Consider the following 20,279-nt stretch of genomic DNA (forward strand, 5'->3'; position numbering starts at 1 on the left):
CCATCTGTCTTTCACCCAAACTAGAGGCAAGGCTTAATGCATCAGAATGATCTAGCTGAGACGGCTGATAGAGCACATGAGACTTTGCAGTTGTACACGCCCACAGTGCCTCTGCTGCTCAGATCAGGGTCTGAATGAAGGAAAAAGTGTTTGACAATTTCCCCCTTCCCTTCTTCCCAAAGATATATTGTCTGCTTAGCCTGTAGGTAGGCCAAAAGCAAGGTACAGGTATGTGAGAAAGGAATGGAGGGGTACACCCATCAGTTGTCTTCTTTTCTCTTGCCTGAGGCAATGCCACGTGCAGCCTGTTGTGCGAGAGGTGACAAGGCTGACCTTTGAGGCGATGTGTTGAGGAGGTCTGTTGCTGCCACGCAACCTGCGAGAAATGGGCCCTAAGGGGCAACCCTTCCAGCACATGGCCCCAGGCAGGACCCAGCATTTTGTCCACTGCAGAGAAACTAGGAGCAGGTGGTGGCAGCAGCTGAGGCAATCTAGGGTAAGAGAGATGGCACAACTTAGGGGCACCATCAATATGTCGTAACGGTGCTCTGTGTGCCGAAAATCATCTCTGCCAAGGCACAGTTGGTCCTTCGTGGTGCAGTGTCCTGTGACTTCTGATAACTTACTCAGAGACTGGTGTTTAGGGTTTGTGACTGCCAGGATCAAAAACAAAAGCAGGGAAAGGAAAAAGGAAAGGGATCACCCTCTCTTGCCTCTCACATGGGAAGTAAGCTGTGCTGAAAGGACAATGGGACAAGAATTAAGAGTATGTGAGGGCAGGAGCAGGGCAAGGAGCTGCTGGAGATGGAAGAGACTCCGTAATCTCCACAGGAATGGCCAGCCTCTAAGTTTGTGGGTCCTCAATGCAGAGTTTGCATTAGCTTCTCCCTTCCCCCAGCCAGGAGATGTAAGAAAACTTGTTCTGCAATGCAATACCCCACACTTGATCAGGAAAAAACCCAAAGAAGGCACTATTCATAGTGTGTATGCAGAGGAATCTACGGTCTTTATTCTCTAGACATTGAGGTGGGTACAAAGACTCATTGCAGAAGAAAGCAACCAAAAGGTTCACATTTTGTGCAGCCCCCAGGTTGCTTTGCTGCTTCATGACATCCTCACTCTTCCTCCCCTATCTTCTTGCTGTGAAACTCCCGACTCTTCACTCGGAGCTTGTTGACCTGCGACTCTGCAATGTCAGCCCGCTCCTCAGCTTCTTCCAGCTCATGCTGGATCTTTCGGAACTTGGACAGATTGACATTGGACAGCTCCTCCTGTGCGGGGAGAAGGAGTCGGTGGTGAGGAGCCCAGGGCAGGGGTTTCACTCCTGGCCTTGGCTTTGTGCGGCTGTAGCTGTTCCCCAGGGGAAAGCACTGACCTCCTATCTCACACCTACCACTGCTTACACGTGAGCCTCACACGGAACTCATCATCCTCCCATGTTTTTTACCCCATCCAAAACAACTAAAACAGCTTCTGAATTGTTATCCCAGTTCTGCCCACTGTAAATGTGCAAAGGGGGATGGCAGCACAGTGGTTTCTGGTTTTAGCTGTCAAGAAAAAGCTCTTTGGGCTGCAGTTTGTTATTCTTTACACTCAAAGGTTAGGGCTAAGAAAGAGCAGCCACACCAAGAAAGAACATGTATACTCTGCAAAGGTGAGTTTATATGCCATCCTCAGGGAGGAAGTACCTGACCCCTCCTGCCACTCCCCACTAGGTGAGTATAGCTTCTCCTTCTTTCTCCATGACTGCTGTGACAGCACTGTCAGGTAACTGCCCATCTCCTTCTTCTTCTGTAGTCATACAACACTCCCCACAATCCACCCGCCTCTTCCAGCCACCCTCTGCAGTCACATATATCATGACTTTCTCTTATGAAGTACATTGCTGTACAAAAGAAATCGAAACTTATTTCCAGTTCAGCAGATGAGCTAAGTATCTATGTCTCCTGTTCTGTCTCAGTGTCGTAGGTCTGCACTCTCTGATATAAGTTGAAGAACTTAGAGGAGATGAGTCAGTTACAACCCGTCCATGTCCCTCTCACAAATCATTCACTCATAGAATAGCAAAACCTGCCTATACTAGACTATGCAGGAAGGAACTTGACTCAAAGTTTTATCAGCTGAGAAGCTGGTTGTGGCATATCTGTCCTCCAGTATAAAAAAAAGATTGTAGGACACCCCTTAGTTTATTCCTGATAGGACAATGGCCAAAAGAAATCAATGTCAACCATACTCTCAGGATCACGTTCCTAGAGTCGTTAAATTTCTCATGGACAACGGCTCCTTATAAGCTTTACAAGGAGGAGTTTCTTGTAGGCCCACACTAAACCATTCCCAAATGACTGACATTTCTTTCTCTACACTTGAAGTCCATCATCATTCACCAGTTTCTATGCTTTCCAAAAACCTCATATTCACTTTCCATAAGACTTGTGTTCCTCCCCAGAAAATGATATTTGTTACCACTAGAACAAAAACTTACGGCCTCCTCAGCTTGTCTCTTGTAGGATTTCACCTTCATTTGCAGCTTGTCCACCAGATCCTGCAGCCTGAGAATATTCTTACGGTCTTCCTCAGACTAGAGTGGTTGGCAAGCAGGAGAGAGAGTAAATTATTTCCCACCATGTGAGTTAACAATTCCCTTTGGCAATCAAGTGCAAAAATTTTTAGTTCCTGCGAGAGGGTGTGTCAGCCCAAGGAGGCCTCCTGCCCTACCTGGTAGGTCAGCTCCTTCACCCTCCTCTCGTACTTGCGCACACCCTTCACGGCTTCAGCGCTGCGCTTCTGCTCAGCATCAACCTCCCCTTCCAGCTCCCGCACCTGCAACGAGCACCCCATCTTTGGAGCTTCCCTGCTGGCTACTTACATGATGTGCTCACTCATGCACAAATAAAAGCCCTACGCACTCTGGCCTCCAGCTTCTGGATTTGCTTCTTGCCTCCCTTCAGGGCCAACTGCTCAGCTTCATCCAGACGGTGCTGCAGGTCCTTCACCGTCTGGTCCAGGTTCTTCTTCATCCTCTCCAGGTGGGCACTGGTATCCTGCTCCTTCTTCAGCTCTTCTGCCATCATGGCCGCCTGATGAGAGCAAAAGGTCAAAGCCATTTTCAGGCTGGAGATGTTCTGGGGGGAAGGCACATATCTTAAGCAGTGAAAGGAGCCTCCGACTCACATCTGTGATGGCCTTCTTGGCCTTCTCTTCAGCATTGCGGGCTTCCTGGATCGTGTCCTCCATTTCACCCTGAATTTGGGCAATGTCGGTTTCCAGCTTCTTCTTGGTGTTGATCAAGCTGGTGTTCTGCGCAAAGAGAGATTGCCAGACTTGCATCCTGAGGCCTGCAATACCAAACCTACAGCCTGAGCCAAGTCTTTACTCTTCAGGCTTGCAATTCAAGATCTGGAATTCTTTTTAAAAAGATTGTTTACAAAATGTCAGTGGTAGGCTCAGGTGATGGGTGCTGAGCATGCCTGGCCTTGTGGACAGCAGTAGCGAGGCCATTCTAGTGCTCCTTATCCTCTGGTATGTAGCAGACCTCTGTGTTTATCAACTGTCAGCACAACTTCTTTTGCAACACGCCTTTACCTGGGTATGGAGGAGCTGCACACGTTCAGTGGCATCCAGAAGCTCCTGCTCAGCCACTTTCCTCGACCGCTCCGTCTGCTCCAGGGCTGCCCGTAGCTCCTCAATTTCAGCCTGCAACAGGTTTGCTCTGCGCTCCACCATGGCCACCTGCTCCTTCAGGTCCTCCTGTGTCCTGAGAGCATCGTCCAAGTGTATCTGGGTATCCTGTAAAAGAGGCAAGAGAATTTGCAAGGTGGCAGTGGGTGCTTGGGTGCCAAAAATGTCAGCGAAGGCTCTTCTCTTTCTGTAGCTTTGCTGAACAGACCTTGAGCACTGCCTGTGTATTTCTCAGGTTCTTTTGTGCCTCTGCAGCCACGCGGTTGGCATGGCTCAGCTGGATCTCCATTTCATTCAGGTCTCCCTCCATCTTCTTCTTCAGACGCAGGGCTTCATTCCTGCTCCTGATCTCAGCATCCAGGCTGCTCTGTAAGGACTCCACGACTCGAAGGTGGTTTCTCTTCATCTGGTCTATCTCTTCATCTTTCTCTGCTATCTTCCTGTCAATCTCAGACTTCACCTGGTTGAGCTCAAGCTGGAGGCGCAGGATCTTCCCCTCTTCATGTTCTAGGGAGGCCTGGACAAGTAGACACAAGCATTTGTAATGTCGATAAAACTACTGCTTGCTTTCTAGGTAATTACAGAATATTTCAAGAATCTCAGCTGCCTGCACTCCCCAGCCAGAACAGAGGAGGACCAAGCAGTTTTTAGTCATATTTCCCCATTGCTCCTATTTTTAGTGCAAATACCAGTGATTATGGGCATGTACCTCAGCTTCCTCCAAGGCAGCCTGGATTTCATATTTCTCCTGCTCAATCTGCTTCTTGACTTTCTCCAGCTCATGAATCGCCTTTCCTCCCTCGGCAATCTGCTCCGTGAGGTCAGCAATCTCCTCTGTTGGAGAAAAGACCAACAGCATGGTCAGGCACAGAGCAGAATGCAAAGGGCCCTGCCACACCAAGGTGACAGGTAGCTTTGCCAACCTGCAGGCACAGACCCATACGGAAAGGTGGTAGTGGTGGATAGTGAGAAAGCCCGGCCAGGAGCAGAGGGCCAGGGACTTACGCTGCAAGTTCTTGTTCTCACGCTTCAGCGTTTCCAGGTGGTCCAAGGACTCCTCATAGGCATTCTTCATCTTAAACAGCTCCGTGCTGAGAGACCGAGACTCCTTCTGGGAGGCTTCCAGCTCAGCCTGTGTTTCCTCGTACTTCTGCTTCCATTCTGCCAGGATCTGAAGAGAAACAGGACCTCAGTGTGGATGTGGCAATCAGGAGGGGATGCTCTGCCCAGGAACCCCAGGCCTGGAGCCCAAAAGACCTTGTCAAAGTTCTTCTGCTTCTTATCCAGAGCTGCGCAGGCAGCATTTGATCGCTCCACATCAATCATTAGGTCCTCCACTTCATTCTGCAGCCTCTGCTTTGTCTTTTCCAAGGAAGCACATTTGGCATTTACAGCTTCGACATGTTCCTCTGCATCCTGCAGGCGCTGTGCCAGCTTCTTCCTAGGAGGAGATAGAGAGCTCACAGCTAACACAGGGAAACCAGTGTGCTTTTTACAAGATCATGCTTAATTATTTTGCATTCTGCAGTCTCCCAGAGGGAGGGGCTTCATTTATGCTGTTCTTAGCCTTTACCTTTACTAAACCACTAAACCTTCTATAACATTCCCACTTTCTTTTACCCTTCCCAAAAGCAAATCCATGACTTATTCCTCAGAATATCTTGGTGTGTCTCTTCCAAAGTTGCCTTTGAATTTTCATTCTCCCTTGGCTTCTTCACATCCTATCCCCACATACTTGGCCTCCTCCAGCTCCTCCGTGCGCTGAATAGCGTCCGTCTCATATTTGGTTCTCCACTGGGCCACTTCAGTGTTGGCCTTGGACAGGGCACGCTGCAGCTCACTCTTGGCTTCCTGCTCCTCCTCATATTGTTCCCGGAGCAAGTCACAGTCGTGGCGAGCAGACTGCAAGGCGTGGGCCAGGGCGCTCTTGGCCTGGGAAGACAAGCAGATTGGGACGATGAAATGCTTGTGACACAATGTTAACTTAGGAAATGTTGTTGAAATTCTTTGAATTTGGCATTTAAAGTCAGCCCAATGGAAAAGGACGTTAATTCCATGTTCTGAGAAGCTTCTTATTGCTTCATTCATCAGAATCTACAATGTTACCTCAGGAGAGTTGACGGGTAAATTCTAAATGACAACTATAAAACTGGGAATTCTTGAATTGTTTTAAATATGTTCTAAAGTTTCAGCTTCCATTATGGAAAAATGGAATAAGAAACACAGTTTTTTAGCTATATCTCAACTTTTTTTTAGAAGCCATCATTAATCTAAATAAAGACCTGTCGTTGTCTTTCCCTGTCTCAGTATCCAGATTGGAGACGATGCCCTCCTCATATTGTCTTCCCACACTAGAGAGGGAGGTGGCAAAACTGTCCATGTAGTTTGAGAGCTTCAAAATTAAAGTGACATGGCTAATATTCGGATTTTATGTGAGACTAGGAAAAATCCTGAAAGAAAATGGAATCTGAATCCAAAGTCAAACCCCTTAAAAGGAAGAGCCTTTACCTTTATTTCTTCCTCTAAATGTCTCTTAAGCTCCTCGATCTGTTGAGTAAATGCCTGTTTGCCTCTGGATAGCTGAGATATCAAAGCATCTTTTTCTTCCACCTGGCGTGAATATTCACCTGAGAAATTTTACTAGACTGTAATTTAAATTTAAATAGACTGTAATTTAAAAAGCAATACTAAACCAATGTGTCTTTAAAGCACTGTATACCAGCTTACAGAGTATGGACCAATTTGAGTAAAACATCACACTTTTTCTTGTTCTTGTCAGTTAAAGGTTCTCCCATTTCAGAGGAGTATGGGGGTGTGTTACCTGCTTCTGTCTGCAGACGAGCTCTTTGAGTATTGAGGTCATTGATCATGCGCTGATGTTCCTCTTCTTTTGTCTTAATCTCACTTAACTGGTCTTCCAGAGTGCGACACATCTTCTCCAAGTTTGCCTATATGTCAAATATATGTAAGGCAAGAGGACTATCACTAAAGTCTATCTAGTTTTTCATGATGAAAACCAACATAACTGTGTGTGATGGCAAAATGTAATCAAAAAGTTCAAAATCATGTGGCAGGTCATGCATCATAGGGCAGTAACCTGACAGTAACTCTGTACCTTGGCTTTGGAGACAGATTCCATGTTACTGGCCAAGTCATCAATCTCCATCTTCAGCTCACTCTTCTCCTTCTCCAGCTTCTGCTTCACTCGCTGCAGGTTGTCGATCTGCTCCCCAAGCTCAGCTGTGCTGTCCGCGTGCTTCTTCCGCAGGGCGGCAGCTGTGGCTTCGTGCTGCAGCGTGGCCTCTTCGAGGTCACGGCGCATCTTCTGAAATTCTGCCTCACGCTTCTTGTTCATCTCAATCTGAGCTGCTGTAGCCCCTCCTGCTTCTTCCAGGCGCTCGCTGATCTCCTCTAGCTCCCTCGAGAGGTCAGCCCGATGCTTCTCTGCTTTTGCCCGAGAGGTTCGCTCTGCCTCAATTTCCTCCTCCAGTTCCTCAATACGAGCCTGGGGAACATTAGGGGATCCTTCACACACATGCCCTCCTCCTACCTCACCTGAGACTGGGTGAGAGAGGACAAGGAACAAAGACTTGCCTGCAGCTCCTTGATCTTCTTCTGTAATTGCATGCCCAGAAGCTGCTCATCCTCAATTTTGCTCTGGATCTGGCTGATTTCAAAGTCTTTCCTTTGGGCAAAGCAAACCATGTTAGAGCTCAAAGCAAAAAGACAGGGGCACCAGCCCAGCACTCAGGTGCCTCACAGCCCCACTTACTTCTTCAGCTTCTCATCCAGCTGCTGCTTATCATTTTCCAAATCCATTATGCTGTCATGGGCCAGCTTCAGGTCTCCCTCGAGTTTCCTCTTAGCTCTCTCAAGGTCCATGCGCAGTTTCTTCTCTTGCTCCAGGGACCCTTCCAGCTAAAAGAAACAAGACCATCAGTGCTCCATCAGCCAGGTTTGACTCCATACCTGTCCTGTTCTTGAGGTATGCCTGTGTGCTTACATCGTCCACTTGCTGTTCCAGCTTGGTTTTAGCTTTGGTCAGCGTATTGACTTTGTCCTCTTCTGCCTGCAGGTCATCCAGTGTCTGCTGATGGGCCTCTTGGAGGGCTTTCTTCTCTTTTGTCAGCTTGGCAATGGTCTCATCCAGGGCTGCCATCTCCTCTGTAAGGTTTTTCACCTTTGAAAAGAAGGGAGCACATGCAGATAAAAAATGATGTTTAAAATTTTATACTGTATAACAAAACAGAGGTCCTTTCTGTGAGAGTGACATCTTCTGCCTCATACTTTGTTTTCGGTGGCATGTTTTTCCTTCTCAACCTTGGCCAGTGTTAACTCAAGATCGTCAATATCTTTCTTCAGCTCTGAACATTCATCCTCCAGTTTCCTCTTCTTGGCCGTCAGCTCAGCATTAATTTCTTCCTCATCCTCAGCCCTTTCAGTCACCTCTTTAACTTTGGCTTCCAGCTGGATTTTGGTTTTGATGAGCTGGTCACATCTTTCCTCAGCATCAGCCAAGCTATCTGCTTCCTGGTGAAAGACACAGACTTTCTTTGTTGTTTTCTGAACTTTTCTATGTAAGCATGTGTTACAATGTGGCCTGAAGTTGACCTCTCCTCAAGCAACTTTAATCTTGCCTGCTTTTTTTTTTTTTCCCCTGGGATGCATTATACAGCTTCTCGGTTGAAAACAATATTGATTCCTAAACTTTTTTGCCTCTCTTAAATATGTCTCACTGATATGGTAGGTGTGTGAATTTCTCATTTACCTAGAGGAGAAAGGGGTTGGAGACATTTCTGTTCACAAACACTTTATTCACTATCTTTCCTTTTGTAACTGAATCCTTCTGAACCCATTATTATGTTCAAGTATGGGCTCTCATAGTCTCAAGAGTAATTTAATAGAAAAAGACATTACTTTCTCTGTGAATGTATTAAGACTGCTGCTTGTGCAAGTGGGGGTCTCACCCTTGTAAATTAGCTACCTGTGTGTTATCCTTCCATACTGTGTCTGGAATGGCATGTGCTGGTTTCAGTTGATCACCGCATCATCTTACTCTTTGGTAGACTTTTGGTATAATGAATTTGTTTTGTTTCAAATGGATTTGAAAGGCACATATCTGAGAAGAAATTCCATTGGGATATTTTTTTCCTCCATGTATTAGGTAAAACAGATAACACAGGGTTCCCATTTTCTATGGGAATGTTCAAAGAACTCGGTAGTTAAGTACAGTGTTCCATTTTAGTTGGTAATTTAAGTAATTTAATGAGTAGATTAAAATGACTTTGTAAGGTGGCATTTGAATATCAAATACTTTTGTATATATTTTTAAGCAATATTTTCTTTTGCAAGTGCTGTGTGTCTACAAGATTCATAGGATTGTGGTGGTAAAATTATTAATATTTAAGATTGAGAGGTCTGGCTATGAAGTTATCTTTACTAAAAGAATATTCCTTTCAACTAAAAGCTAACAGTCCATGATTGTTTCCAACTCCCCACTCCTGAGCTAAGATAATACCAGGTGTGCCACTCCTATAAACTGCACCAAGAGCCAGTCTCTCCATATTGTCATGTTATTTATTGTTTGATTCCTTAGAACTGTTGCAGTTAACAAGCTACTTAAGTAGAACATCCCTCCCAAGGATGGATACCTGGCTTTGTTAACATTGAAATGATTGGTTTTCCTCACCACTTCCTTTTTTTGATACAGTATATAGGCTTCTGTCTGACCTGTTCTAAATTGTGCACCCAGATTGAGGATCCCAACACAAGTACTTTATGGAAAGATGGCTTATAGTGGGAAGTAATGTTGTTTTAATAAAGATAACTTCTTATCCAGATCTCTCAATCTTAAATATTAATAATTTTACCACCATAGCATGTTGTTTAAAGTGGAACTACCATAGAAAATCCAGATTAGAGATGCAAAAAACTAAAATGTTCAGAAAAAAACCAAAAACTTCTGCTTTGTTATAGATTTCATTTATGACCTTGATTCATACCAGTTAAGTCTAAAGCATACAGAGCTCTTTTGTGTAATTAACAACTGAGGGAAGAAGACACACACACACACACACACACACACGGATGGTGTTACTTATTTTCAGAAACAGGAGCTCTGTGTCTGTATATCCTTAGAGATACCCCCTGCAGGACTCACCTGCTCAGAGGGAGTTGGGGGTTCGGGCAAAACTCTGCTCTGAGTATTTCATGTTGGCTAGCTATATCTGCCTCCTTCCTCTAAAGACAAGAGCACTGACTCTCACTTGGAGCTCCCTGCTTCTTTGCACTGGCTGTCAGAGGGCTCACTATGCTACCACCAGACACTTGTTTCCTCAATTTCACATACATATGATGGATAATTCACCAAATATCTGACTTTTGGTCTTCTATAGTCTGACCTTCTGCTTCGTAAAGAACAGTCTGAATGTATAGACTCTTTTTCTGAGTGATAAAATAATGGTGATAAACTTACTGCCTGGACTTGGAGCTGCAGGTCATTTTTCTCCTGCACCAGTTTCACCATTTTCTCCTCCAGCTCCTTCCTCTTTGCCTCAGACTTTGCAAGCTCTTCCTTGGTTTTCTCAAACTCTTCCTTCATGTTGGCCATCTCCTTCTCAGATTCTGCACTCTTCAGCAAGGGCTTGATCTTGAAGAACAGCTTCATCCAGGGCCAGTGCTTGACGTTCATGAATGCACGAATATTGTACTGGATGCAAAAGATGGACTCCCTGAAGCATAATTACAATGTACATTGAATATTTTCAGTATGACAAGTGCCAACACTTTCCCCCAAGTACAGTGACTTTGACTGAGGATGAGGAATGTCTACCTCCTCTCCACCATTCTCCGGTACTCCACTCTCATCAGGAAGCCCCTGCACATGGCTTGTGTGCGGGTGATGAGCTGTGCCAGCTTCTCATCCCTCATCTCCTCCAGGAGTCCCAGCAGCCCAGCTTTGAAGAACACCTTGCGAAAGGGAATGTTGCAGCACATCACTGTCACGTAGAGCAAAGCACAGACATGCAGTGAGTGAGTCAAGGAGGGTTTGTACCTTGGTGTGGCCAAATTTGTACTGGGTGTGGTCCACATCGATTGACCCGAGAAGCTTCTCAGAAGCCTTCTTGCTATCAATGAACTGTCCCTCTGGGATGGCACTGGCATTAAGCACCTTGTACCTGTGAAAATAGAGGAAGATAAGGTTATTTTTCCGCAAGCAACACACACAAGCTAATGAACCCCACCAGTTCATTTATAGCTGGTTTTGACAATAGACCGCAGCCTGAATGAACCTATTTGAATGAACCCACATTGCTTTTAATGATGCTGAGAAGTGCAGTACTTTTACCTCTGTTTGAAGTCAGCATAGAGGACTCTACTGGGGAAACCTTTCCTGCAAATTCTGATGCCTTCCAGCACGCCGTTACAACGTAACTGGTGAAGTACCAGTTCATGCTCCATGGCACCTAGCAATTCAGAGCATAAATGAATACCACAGTCTCCAGCGCAGATGGGCATGGCTGTATCAGAGGAAGTTCTCTTTCTGCTTGAGCATCTTACCAGGTGTTTTTGTTTCATTTGGGATGATGCAACGGACAAAATGGGGGTGAGTGCTCCGTAGATTGGTCATCAGCTTGTTTAAGTTCTCCTAGAGGGACCAGTTAGTAAAGTGAGTTTCTCCTATGTCCAGTGTTGGATGCATCAACCCCATGGTAATGACTTTACAACATCTCAAAATTAGCTGGGTTTCAGAACACTTTGGTAAACCCACAGAAACTATTTATAAGGAGACTCTCAATTCCCCAACATAACACCTCACAGAAATGTAGAAATACTAAAATTATAGTTCTAGTCTCACCCAAAGACATAAAAATATGAAACCTGAATAGATCCTCACCAAACAACAACAAAAAAAGAAATTAAAAACTGATTAGATTTTCATGATCTTTGAAGACAGAATGCTTATTTTTGAACACAACATATTAGCAATATTGAAATTGATCCTGGAAAACCTGATGTGGAATTTCCAAAGAATTTTACCACCATTACAGCAATGCAAAAATAAGCCTTTCAAATTTAATATTAGCTGGCCCCCTTTCTTCATATTACAAAGAGATAACAAATGCAGTACTTACCCGGAAAAGAGCTGACACAGTCTGGAAAGAAGAACCCTTCTTCTTCCCTCCCTTTTTGCCACCACCGCCAGCCTCTGCAAATGGAAGAAGAGAAAAAAAGTATTAAAATATGCATATTGCATATTGGAAACTACAGAACACAAAACAACTTTAAATGTTTAGTGTTTACTGCTTTAATTCTGTGTCAACATTGTCCCACACTCAAAATACAGTTTACACAGAGCTGACCTGCATCTGCTCCACCATAGTTGGCAAAGAGTAAGGCCAGTGTCTTCACAGATGATTTCTGGTACAACCCAATGACAGTTTCATTCAGGGGGTCTTTGTTCTTCTCCAGCCAGCCAGTGATGTTGTAGTCTACTGTGCCAGCATAGTGCACCAGGGAGAAGTGGGCCTCAGCCTTGCCTTTGGCAGGCTTGGGCTTCTGGAAGTTGCTGGACTTGCCCAGGTGCTGGTCATAGAGCTTGTTCTTGAAAGAGGTGTCAGTTGCCTTGGGGAACATGCACTCCTCTTCCAGGATGGAGAAGATGCCCATGGGCTGGAAGACATTACAACATACAAGAGGGAGAAACAAATTAGAAAGAAGATATCCCTTGGTTGGAAAGTTGCTGGAGTCAAAAGAGAAAGCTGTTCCCATGCAACTCATGGCAATATGTCAAAGGAAGTTAACTAAAGGCTCAACTTTTTTCAGTGTTGCTGTTTCATTTGAACTTATGTAAATGCCTTTGCGGATGAAAAAATTACAAATATAACATTGCAAAATACTGTCCTCTTTATAAAACTTCTTTACTGATAGTTACTTACAGAACATGAAAGTCTTTTATATAAATTCATTTTGTAATCTGGAAATGATTACTCTCATAAAAAATCCTGATATCTGACTATGATCTCCAAAAACACTTCCACCCTATTGCCACTTTCAGAGTGTATATATTTGAAAAAGTCAAAATATTCTCACATGCTTCTTAGGTATGTCGCTTGGCAAGTATGGAAGATCCAACATATAATAGTCTTGAAGCAGAAAAATACCTTCTCAATCAGCTCAATGCAGGCAGCCAGGTCCATCCCAAAGTCAATGAATGTCCATTCAATTCCTTCCTTCTTGTACTCCTCCTGCTCCAGCACGAACATGTGGTGGTTGAAGAACTGCTGCAGTTTCTCATTGGTGAAGTTGATACACAGCTGCTCAAAGCTGTTGAACTGCCAAGTGTAAAAAAACATGCAACATTTTCAAGGTTCAGCAATAATAGCAAAGTGTTTTCTTGTGCAATCCTACTTCAACGTAGGTGATACTTTAAATACAAGGCTTCTTCCTGTGTAGTTTTCCTATGCAATCTCTCTAGGATAGTATTTGCATTTAGAAAAGAAAGAAGGTTTCAAATTCAGTGTAATTAGGAGAGTAGTTTTCTTTTTTTTTTTTTTTTTTTTTTTTTTTTCAGGATTTAAAGTGGTGATTCCAAAAGCCCTGTATGTAAGTGTAGGAAGATACTAACTTCTATTTTAAAAGTGTCTCAAAATTCCCTTTAGTCTCAATTGTCCTTCTATGAAAGTGTTAGGAAAACTGTGTTCCTTACATCAAAGATCTCAAAGCCAGCAATGTCCAGGACACCAATGAAGTACTGTCTGGGTTGCTTGGTATCCAGCTGTTGGTTGATGCGAATAACCATCCACAAGAACATCTTCTCATAGACAGCTTTTGCCAAGGCACCAACTGCGTTGTTCACCTAAAGTCGAGAAGAAAGGTTTGGAGGTTACTAGACACAGCAGAGGAGGATCAATGGGAACCATCAAAGCATGTTCCAGGTTATCATATTTTTCCTACCTGCTGAACAGTTTGACCCTTGGTCACATATTCATTCCCCACCTTGACTCGGGGGTAGCACAGTGCCTTGAGCAGGTCAGCTGAGTTAAGGCCCATCAGGTAGGCAGCCTTGTCAGCCACTAAACACCAGAAAAGTGAGAAAAATAAATACTGGACAATTCCTAAAATGTGGTCCTTGAGGGACTATCTCAAACATAACAGCAGTATTCACTGTTACAGAGCTGCACAAAAATATCTGAATCTAAGCTACAAAGATGATTTCTCTGTTGTCTTCAGTATTCAGAGTCTACAACACTTCCGGGGCTTCAGTTTCTACAAATGTTCTTCAGGAACACTCATTGCTTTCATCCATTTTCAGGCATGACTATGGGAATTCACACTTTCTTTCTAGTCACATAGCAAAAGGATTCATCACTCAGAGATCTAGAGGCATGGATGTACTTCCTGCTGTGATAGAGACTAATCAAATACACATCTCGCATCATAGTTCCCCCCATAGGTGTGGGTGAATAGGACCACAGTCTCACATTCTGTCAGACCTGAACCACTTCACTACTGCACAATACATCAGAGATTTCAAGGTGTATTCCAACTAAAGTATGACTAACAATGTTACAGGAATTGACACCCAAGTCTCCTGGCTTCCTGGCAGTGTACACCAGTTCTCTTATTTATTAAGTAGTCACAGAATAAAATTACAGGTATCATTAGATGAGATACATGTCTCAATTATCATCTAGCCATTGAACAAATATTTTTTTAGTTTACACTTTTGCATATTTAAAGCGTGAAATCTGACTAAGTCCTTCTTTGGTGCCAAAGACAATCTCTTTTGGAAAGTTTGCTGAATCTGCTGATACCTTCTGTGCCATCAGGCTCTGCCTGCTCCTCTCGTTGTTTCTGCTTGAATTTCAGGTTCCCGTAGTGCATGACAGCCCCTGTCAGCTTGTAGATGGCAGTCTTTTCATCGGCAGAGAAGCCCAGGATGTCAATGGCACTCTGGCAACAGAAACAGTAAAGGAAATGTGTATGTACCAGGGCTCCTATCTACCAGATGACCTGTTTGGTAAGTTACTTACATCTGTAGCCATCAGTTCCTCCTTGTCATCAATGCTTGGAACAGTGATTTCACCTTGACTCACATAGTGGAAATCATAAGGGTTGGTGGTAATGAGGAGCATGTCTGAAAGCAATAAAAAGGGAAAACCAAGCCTACTTTAGCTTTCCAGATGACACAATGAGCTATTGCTCAGTGATCTTCCTTCAAAAAAGTTAGTGATCTTCCTACCAATTAGCTCTGGCTTCTTGTTGGAGGTGATCTGATAGAATATATGGTAGCTTCTTTCTGCCTTGAGCTGGAAAGTGACTCTGGACTTCTCCAGCAGATCTGGAAAGGACAGTAGGACAGAATTAGCACAAGAACTGAGGAAAGCTGTATAGAATGTGATCAGGCCAGGAGAGTCTCTTACAAGTTTCAATGTCAGCAGAAGCCAGTTTGCCTGTAGCTCCAAAGTGAATTCTGATGAATTTGCCCTGTTAAGGAGAAGCAGCAGCATTTCAGCCTAGATGCATTTCATTGCCATCTCCTTATGTGAGAATACCACTAGCCCATCACTACTGTTATAATAAGGAGTGATTTTTGTCTAAGCAACAACTTACAAAGCGTGAGGAGTTGTCATTCCTCACGGTCTTGGCATTTCCAAAGGCCTCCAGCAGTGGGTTGGCGCTGATGATTTGATCCTCAAGCGTTCCCTGCAAGATGACAATTATTCGGGAACAGTGTTTACTTGACTTGGCAATTACATGTTGAGCATTCATTCTGTTCTTCCTGACTCACCTGCATTTTGCCTGACTGCTGCTGCTCCTCCTTCTTCTTCTCCCCACTCGCTGCAATTGTTGCAAAGTACTGGATGACACGCTTTGTGTTCACAGTCTTCCCTGCACCAGATTCTCCGCTGTCAAACCAAAGACAGAAGCAGAGAGCGTGTGGTCAGGCAGAAGGTCCCCTGGCACGGGGCAGCCCAGCGGGGACCCAAGCAGGGAGTGTACATACGTGATCAGGATCGACTGGTTCTCGCGATCTGTGAAAAGACAGAGATAAGAAAGCTTTTCCTAGTGCTCATGAATAACAAAGAACTCAAAAACTAGGAGAAAAATATGAACTGAAACTTCCAGAGAATGCAGGGACAGAAGACAGTGAAAAACCCCAGGAATTCTAGCAGGTACTTTTGATGGTCCCAGGAATACTTCAGGTATTATCTACTGGCTCCGTAAAGACATCACTTCAGAGTAGTGTTTTTAGTCTTATACCTTTCAAGATACTGTCTTCTCATCAGGCTACATATTTTTCTCTTATTATGTAAGTACATGTAATGAAAATATTGAGGTCGGGCTTTGACAGCATGTAAATTCTTCTGAAGCTAAAATTTTCCTGAGTAATCTTACAGAAATTTGGAGGTGTCACGGACAACAGAAATGTCTGACCATCCTCTTTCACTATTTTTCATCTTTTTTTTTTAACCCCTATATGTTCAGAAATCATGTATTCCTGAGATCATACATAGGCAAGGTTATTTTTTCATTTTTCTATTCTTCATCTATCTCCCAGTTTGTAACAAAATAACAGGAAAAGAAGATCTAAAATCCTGCACATCTTTGATTTCAATGCACACATAGGGAAGAGAAAATAAGAGGTGGAAAGAAGAAAAGAAAGCAGAAAGTATTTTTTTAAAGCAATTCAATTTAAATGCTAAAAGCTTTATTTTTTCCTTGGCATAGTTTTCTGATATTTACTTTTCACTATAAGGTGCAATTGATTTACAGTTGCATAGATCAGTGTAGAGGTTACTTAGATCATTAAAGACTGTATGTACTTTAGACCACTTGGTCCATCATAAATGCCATTTGCATAATAATCAACCTGTTCAACCTAAAGATACTCTGTTTTACTTGTTAGCACTGATGCTTGCAAGTTTGAATTGACTGTATACACATCTTTTATAGACTATATGTGATATTTTTGTACTCTGTACTCTCCAGCCGAGAATAGTTTAGTGATTAAGATACATAAATCTATGCATATATGTAAGATCCCATTAGAGTCAGTAAAGTCTACACTAGAAAATAGGTGTATTCTTTCCAGTGAATTTACTCCTTCTAGATTGTTTTCATTAGATCCAGGTCTTTATTAATCCTAATAGGAACACAGACACTCAGTTCATACAGACCATTACAGTTAAGTGCATTAATCTTCCATTAATTTCACACACACTGTATTTTCAGTGTTGCACCATATTTCCAGAGAATACCCTACATTTCCCTCTAGAGATAGCTCATTGCAAGAGCAGTTCAAAGGAAATCAAGCACTCACCGGTCAGCATGAACTGATAGGCATTGTCAGAGATGGAGAAGATGTGTGGAGGGGCCTCCTGGCGCTTCTTGCCTCGGTAGGCCAACACCACCTCCGGGTTGTACACCGGCAGCCACTTGTAGGGGTTGACCGTGACACAGAAGAGACCCGAGTAGGTCTGCAAGGAAGGGAGACAGCACGTTGGCTTCCACTTAGCCTGGCAGAGCAGTTCCTCCTAGCTACCCAGAGGGAGACTGCTGCTGCTACTTACATAGATCATCCAGGCTGCATAACGCTCTTTGAGGTTGTACAGCACAGCGGGTTCATGGAGGTGGGTCATCATGGCCATGTCCTCGATTTTATCGTACTTGGGAGGGTTCATGGAGAAGACCTGATCTTCCTTCACGGTCAGAGTCTACCAAGGAAACAAAAGATCCATGTATGTCAGCTAAAAGCTTAGAGTGGGAATCAAATGGTGTCCTTCAGCCTTGTTTTTCACTCACCTCTCCACCTTCAGTCTTGACAGTGACCTTCCCTGATTCCCTGCTCTGGATTGTCCCTTTCACAAAGGATTCTTTAGGATGGGCCACAAAGACAGATGACTTGGCATCAAAAGGCTTGTTCTGGGCCTCGATTCTCTCCTTTTCTGACTTTCGGAGGTAAGGAGCTGCCTCTCCAAAGACGGCCATCTCAGAGTCTGAAGAGGCCATGTCTGCACTTTACTGAAAGCACGTCAGCAGAGGTGTCAAGTGGGGAAAAAAATGTTGTGGGTCACTGAGAAGGAGAATATAATATATAACAGTGAGAAAACTCCTTGGTTTTTAGCTAATAAATTGCTAGCTAGTCTCCCACAAAATCTCTTAGAAGCAACCACTGAAATCCACTTTGATTTGAACTTGAAAGTACCCTACTCCCACTCAAAAGTGAGACCTAAGTTTTCTAAAACACATAGGCCTTGTAACAGTAAATGGAACATCTTCTGAGTATTGACTGCAGTTTGGTAACTTACCTTGATGAATTCTGACCAGATCTGAGATCTTCATATGAAAGAATCTACAGCCAGAGAAAATCACTATCTGTTCTGGTCCTTAATTATAGGTGATGAATCTTCAAGAGAGTACTCTCTTGTAAAAAGTATTACCTTGTATGCTAAAAGTGAAAAATTACTTCACTTTTTAGATCTTTCCCTCTTTTCAACAGTCTAAACTAAGCAAAAGTCAACAGAAATATAAGAGGATTTACAAAGAGAACTTATGCAGCTGTACAAAACTCCTGTCTTAGACTGAAGCCTAGGAGTGCATTATTCAGGGTATTACCTCTGGAGAAAGGCTTGTATCCTGGAAACTGATCAACCCTGTAAAATAGGAATGGCAGTTGTTTCTTACTGCTGCACAGAATTCCAGAGACAAATTATAGATTGAAGATACAGACATGCATCAAAATTATATTGAAAATTTTTGTTCACATGGGCACTCCCTCATGGAAATGGTTGCCAGAGGCAGCAGAAATGGAATGGGATATTGCAAGGACATCGTCCTCTTTCTTCAAGCTCACAGAATGCATGCACTTACCTTGAAGCCTTCCGTGGAGACAGGCCAGACTTGTCCCTGGAAGATTTTATAGCGTCTCGTCTGCAGATGCTGCAGATGGTCCCCCTTTCTTCGGTCAAAACATTTCTGGCAAACCTTCTTTGGCAAAGCATTGTCTGGCAGACTAAGGGCATAATTGTCATTTGATTTGAATGATATAATTAGAACATTTTTATATCTTACTCACTATGTGAATACATCTATAAATAATTTGTCAAGAGTGTTAAGGAGAGAATCTAGAGTACTCAAGGCACTTAGAGAACTTGGATGCAGGGACTTACAGTTCCTATTGCTGGCTTTCTCAGTGATTTGCTGCTTGACCCATGGTAGTTTGCCTGGTATGTTTATACCACAACTTTTCAGTCATGCAATGGGGATGATAACAGCTATGATGCTTTAGGCACACATGCATTGAGAGGATCAGGAAAAGTATGTCAAAAACGAGCAAATAATTGTTGTTAAGAGACACTTTTCAGTGGTATTTTCTAAAAAGCAGAAAGTCAAAATGTGTTACAGCTGAGGTTTCTGTATAGGGCACTCTTAATAGCTGAGAGGGTTTGAAATACAGTGAGCTGGAAGGCTGAACCCAAGTAATGGGAGACTCTACTTTGAAATGAGCTCTTGAATAGATTCCTGAGCTGACTTCTGAGGTATCAAATTAAAAGATATACTTGTGCATGCATAGGTAATATATGTTTTTGAGCACATTTCATTTAAAAAAGTGATTCCCCAAGAAACTGCTTTCTCACTGTTCACTCTCTTACACTTTTTACTTGCATTTGACATAGGTTTGCTCCTATTATTGTCTGCATAAATAATCAGTTCCCACTGTCAAATCTGAAGTTCCAGAGTCTCCCATAGCCCCTCCCTACCTATAACTCCCCAAAACAACATGCCTTACCCTGCCATGCTTATATACACAATCACAGATATCACCTCAGCATATAGTTCTAGATATTATGCATTCTGATAAATCCTCAGTCTAGACTGCCATGCCATCAAAATATGCACATTTACACATTCACAGTCCCAGAAAACTCTAAAAACACAGTATTGCCTGTACCAGAGTATTAGAGGTAGCAGGCAGTCTTGTGTAATTCTGATGGTATGGGAAAAGGAGATTTGCTGGTAGTCAAGAGACCAAGTTTTAGGAAAGGGTGTAATCATTCAAACTTCTTCAGAACCTCCAGATCTAACCACATTCTTACCCTGGTCATTTGTATTTCAGTCACTAAAATATCCCAGTGAATAACACAGGGAAGAGGTTAGAAAAACTATGTTTGAGCTCCAGTGTAATATACAGCATCAGATGATGCCCTATGCTGTAAGAGCCCCTTCCACGAGGGTTCTGGCACTGCAGCGCCCACATTTTGGTCCCCAGACTGGAATCCAAACCCAGAGCTCACTCCTGAGCTCACTACCCAATTTATAGGGACAGCTAAATATCTCAGAAGGCTAATGCTTTTACATGGATTAGGAAGAAGAGCTGCCTATTACCAGAGGACTAGTCTGGTAATTTTGAATCCTTGCCTAGTGCAATACAGTAATGTGGAGGGCATTTAATATCTGATTTGATCACACAACCTTCACAAAATAATTCTTCATATAGAAATAGAGGCCTGCCAAATTTCCCTGCATGTTCAGTTGTCACTCACAGATCCTTGGAGAAAGGTGAGGCATTCAGTTATTGGGAACATATACTGACA

The 20,279-nt window shown here is 43.4% G+C and overlaps 1 protein-coding gene across 2 annotated transcripts; it reads right to left on the reverse strand.

Annotated features, from left to right (window-relative positions):
- Positions 1-1,000: 1,000 nt before the first annotated feature.
- On the reverse strand, positions 1,001-17,694 carry LOC126043974 (myosin heavy chain, skeletal muscle, adult-like). Of its 2 annotated transcripts, none has more exons than XM_049813042.1 (38): positions 17,488-17,694; positions 17,256-17,399; positions 17,006-17,162; positions 15,689-15,716; positions 15,473-15,590; positions 15,295-15,387; positions 15,105-15,168; positions 14,924-15,022; positions 14,715-14,818; positions 14,496-14,634; positions 13,636-13,754; positions 13,388-13,537; positions 12,843-13,013; positions 12,046-12,351; positions 11,814-11,885; positions 11,239-11,326; positions 11,027-11,144; positions 10,733-10,856; positions 10,511-10,647; positions 10,154-10,409; positions 7,966-8,208; positions 7,682-7,858; positions 7,451-7,596; positions 7,273-7,363; positions 6,794-7,183; positions 6,500-6,626; positions 6,187-6,305; positions 5,414-5,610; positions 4,936-5,119; positions 4,684-4,849; positions 4,388-4,512; positions 3,887-4,195; positions 3,583-3,786; positions 3,172-3,297; positions 2,907-3,077; positions 2,716-2,820; positions 2,483-2,578; positions 1,001-1,271 (listed from the first exon to the last, which is right to left on the reverse strand). In XM_049813042.1, the coding sequence occupies exons 1-38, from the start codon at positions 17,692-17,694 to the stop codon at positions 1,116-1,118; spliced, it is 5,826 nt and encodes a 1,941-aa protein (XP_049668999.1). In that variant the 3' UTR covers positions 1,001-1,115. The 2 variants fall into 2 exon arrangements, with proteins under 2 accessions (XP_049668999.1, XP_049668998.1); XM_049813041.1 differs by having other exon boundaries at positions 11,814-11,887; positions 12,042-12,351.
- Positions 17,695-20,279: the final 2,585 nt, after the last annotated feature.

Source organism: Accipiter gentilis, chromosome 10 (assembly GCF_929443795.1).
Source record: "Accipiter gentilis chromosome 10, bAccGen1.1, whole genome shotgun sequence".
NCBI lineage: Eukaryota > Metazoa > Chordata > Aves > Accipitriformes > Accipitridae > Astur > Astur gentilis.

Bases quoted from the DNA above. Each gene is read 5' to 3' on its own strand.
- LOC126043974 (XM_049813041.1), bottom strand. From the start codon at position 17,694: ATGGCCTCTTCAGACTCTGAGATGGCCGTCTTTGGAGAGGCAGCTCCT. The intron at 13,538-13,635 runs GTAGGAAAAATA...TCTCGACTTTAG, and splicing joins AGGGTCAAACTGTTCAGCAG to GTGAACAACGCAGTTGGTGC. The intron at 10,648-10,732 runs GTACAAACCCTC...CCCTTTCGCAAG, and splicing joins ACAAATTTGGCCACACCAAG to GTGTTCTTCAAAGCTGGGCT.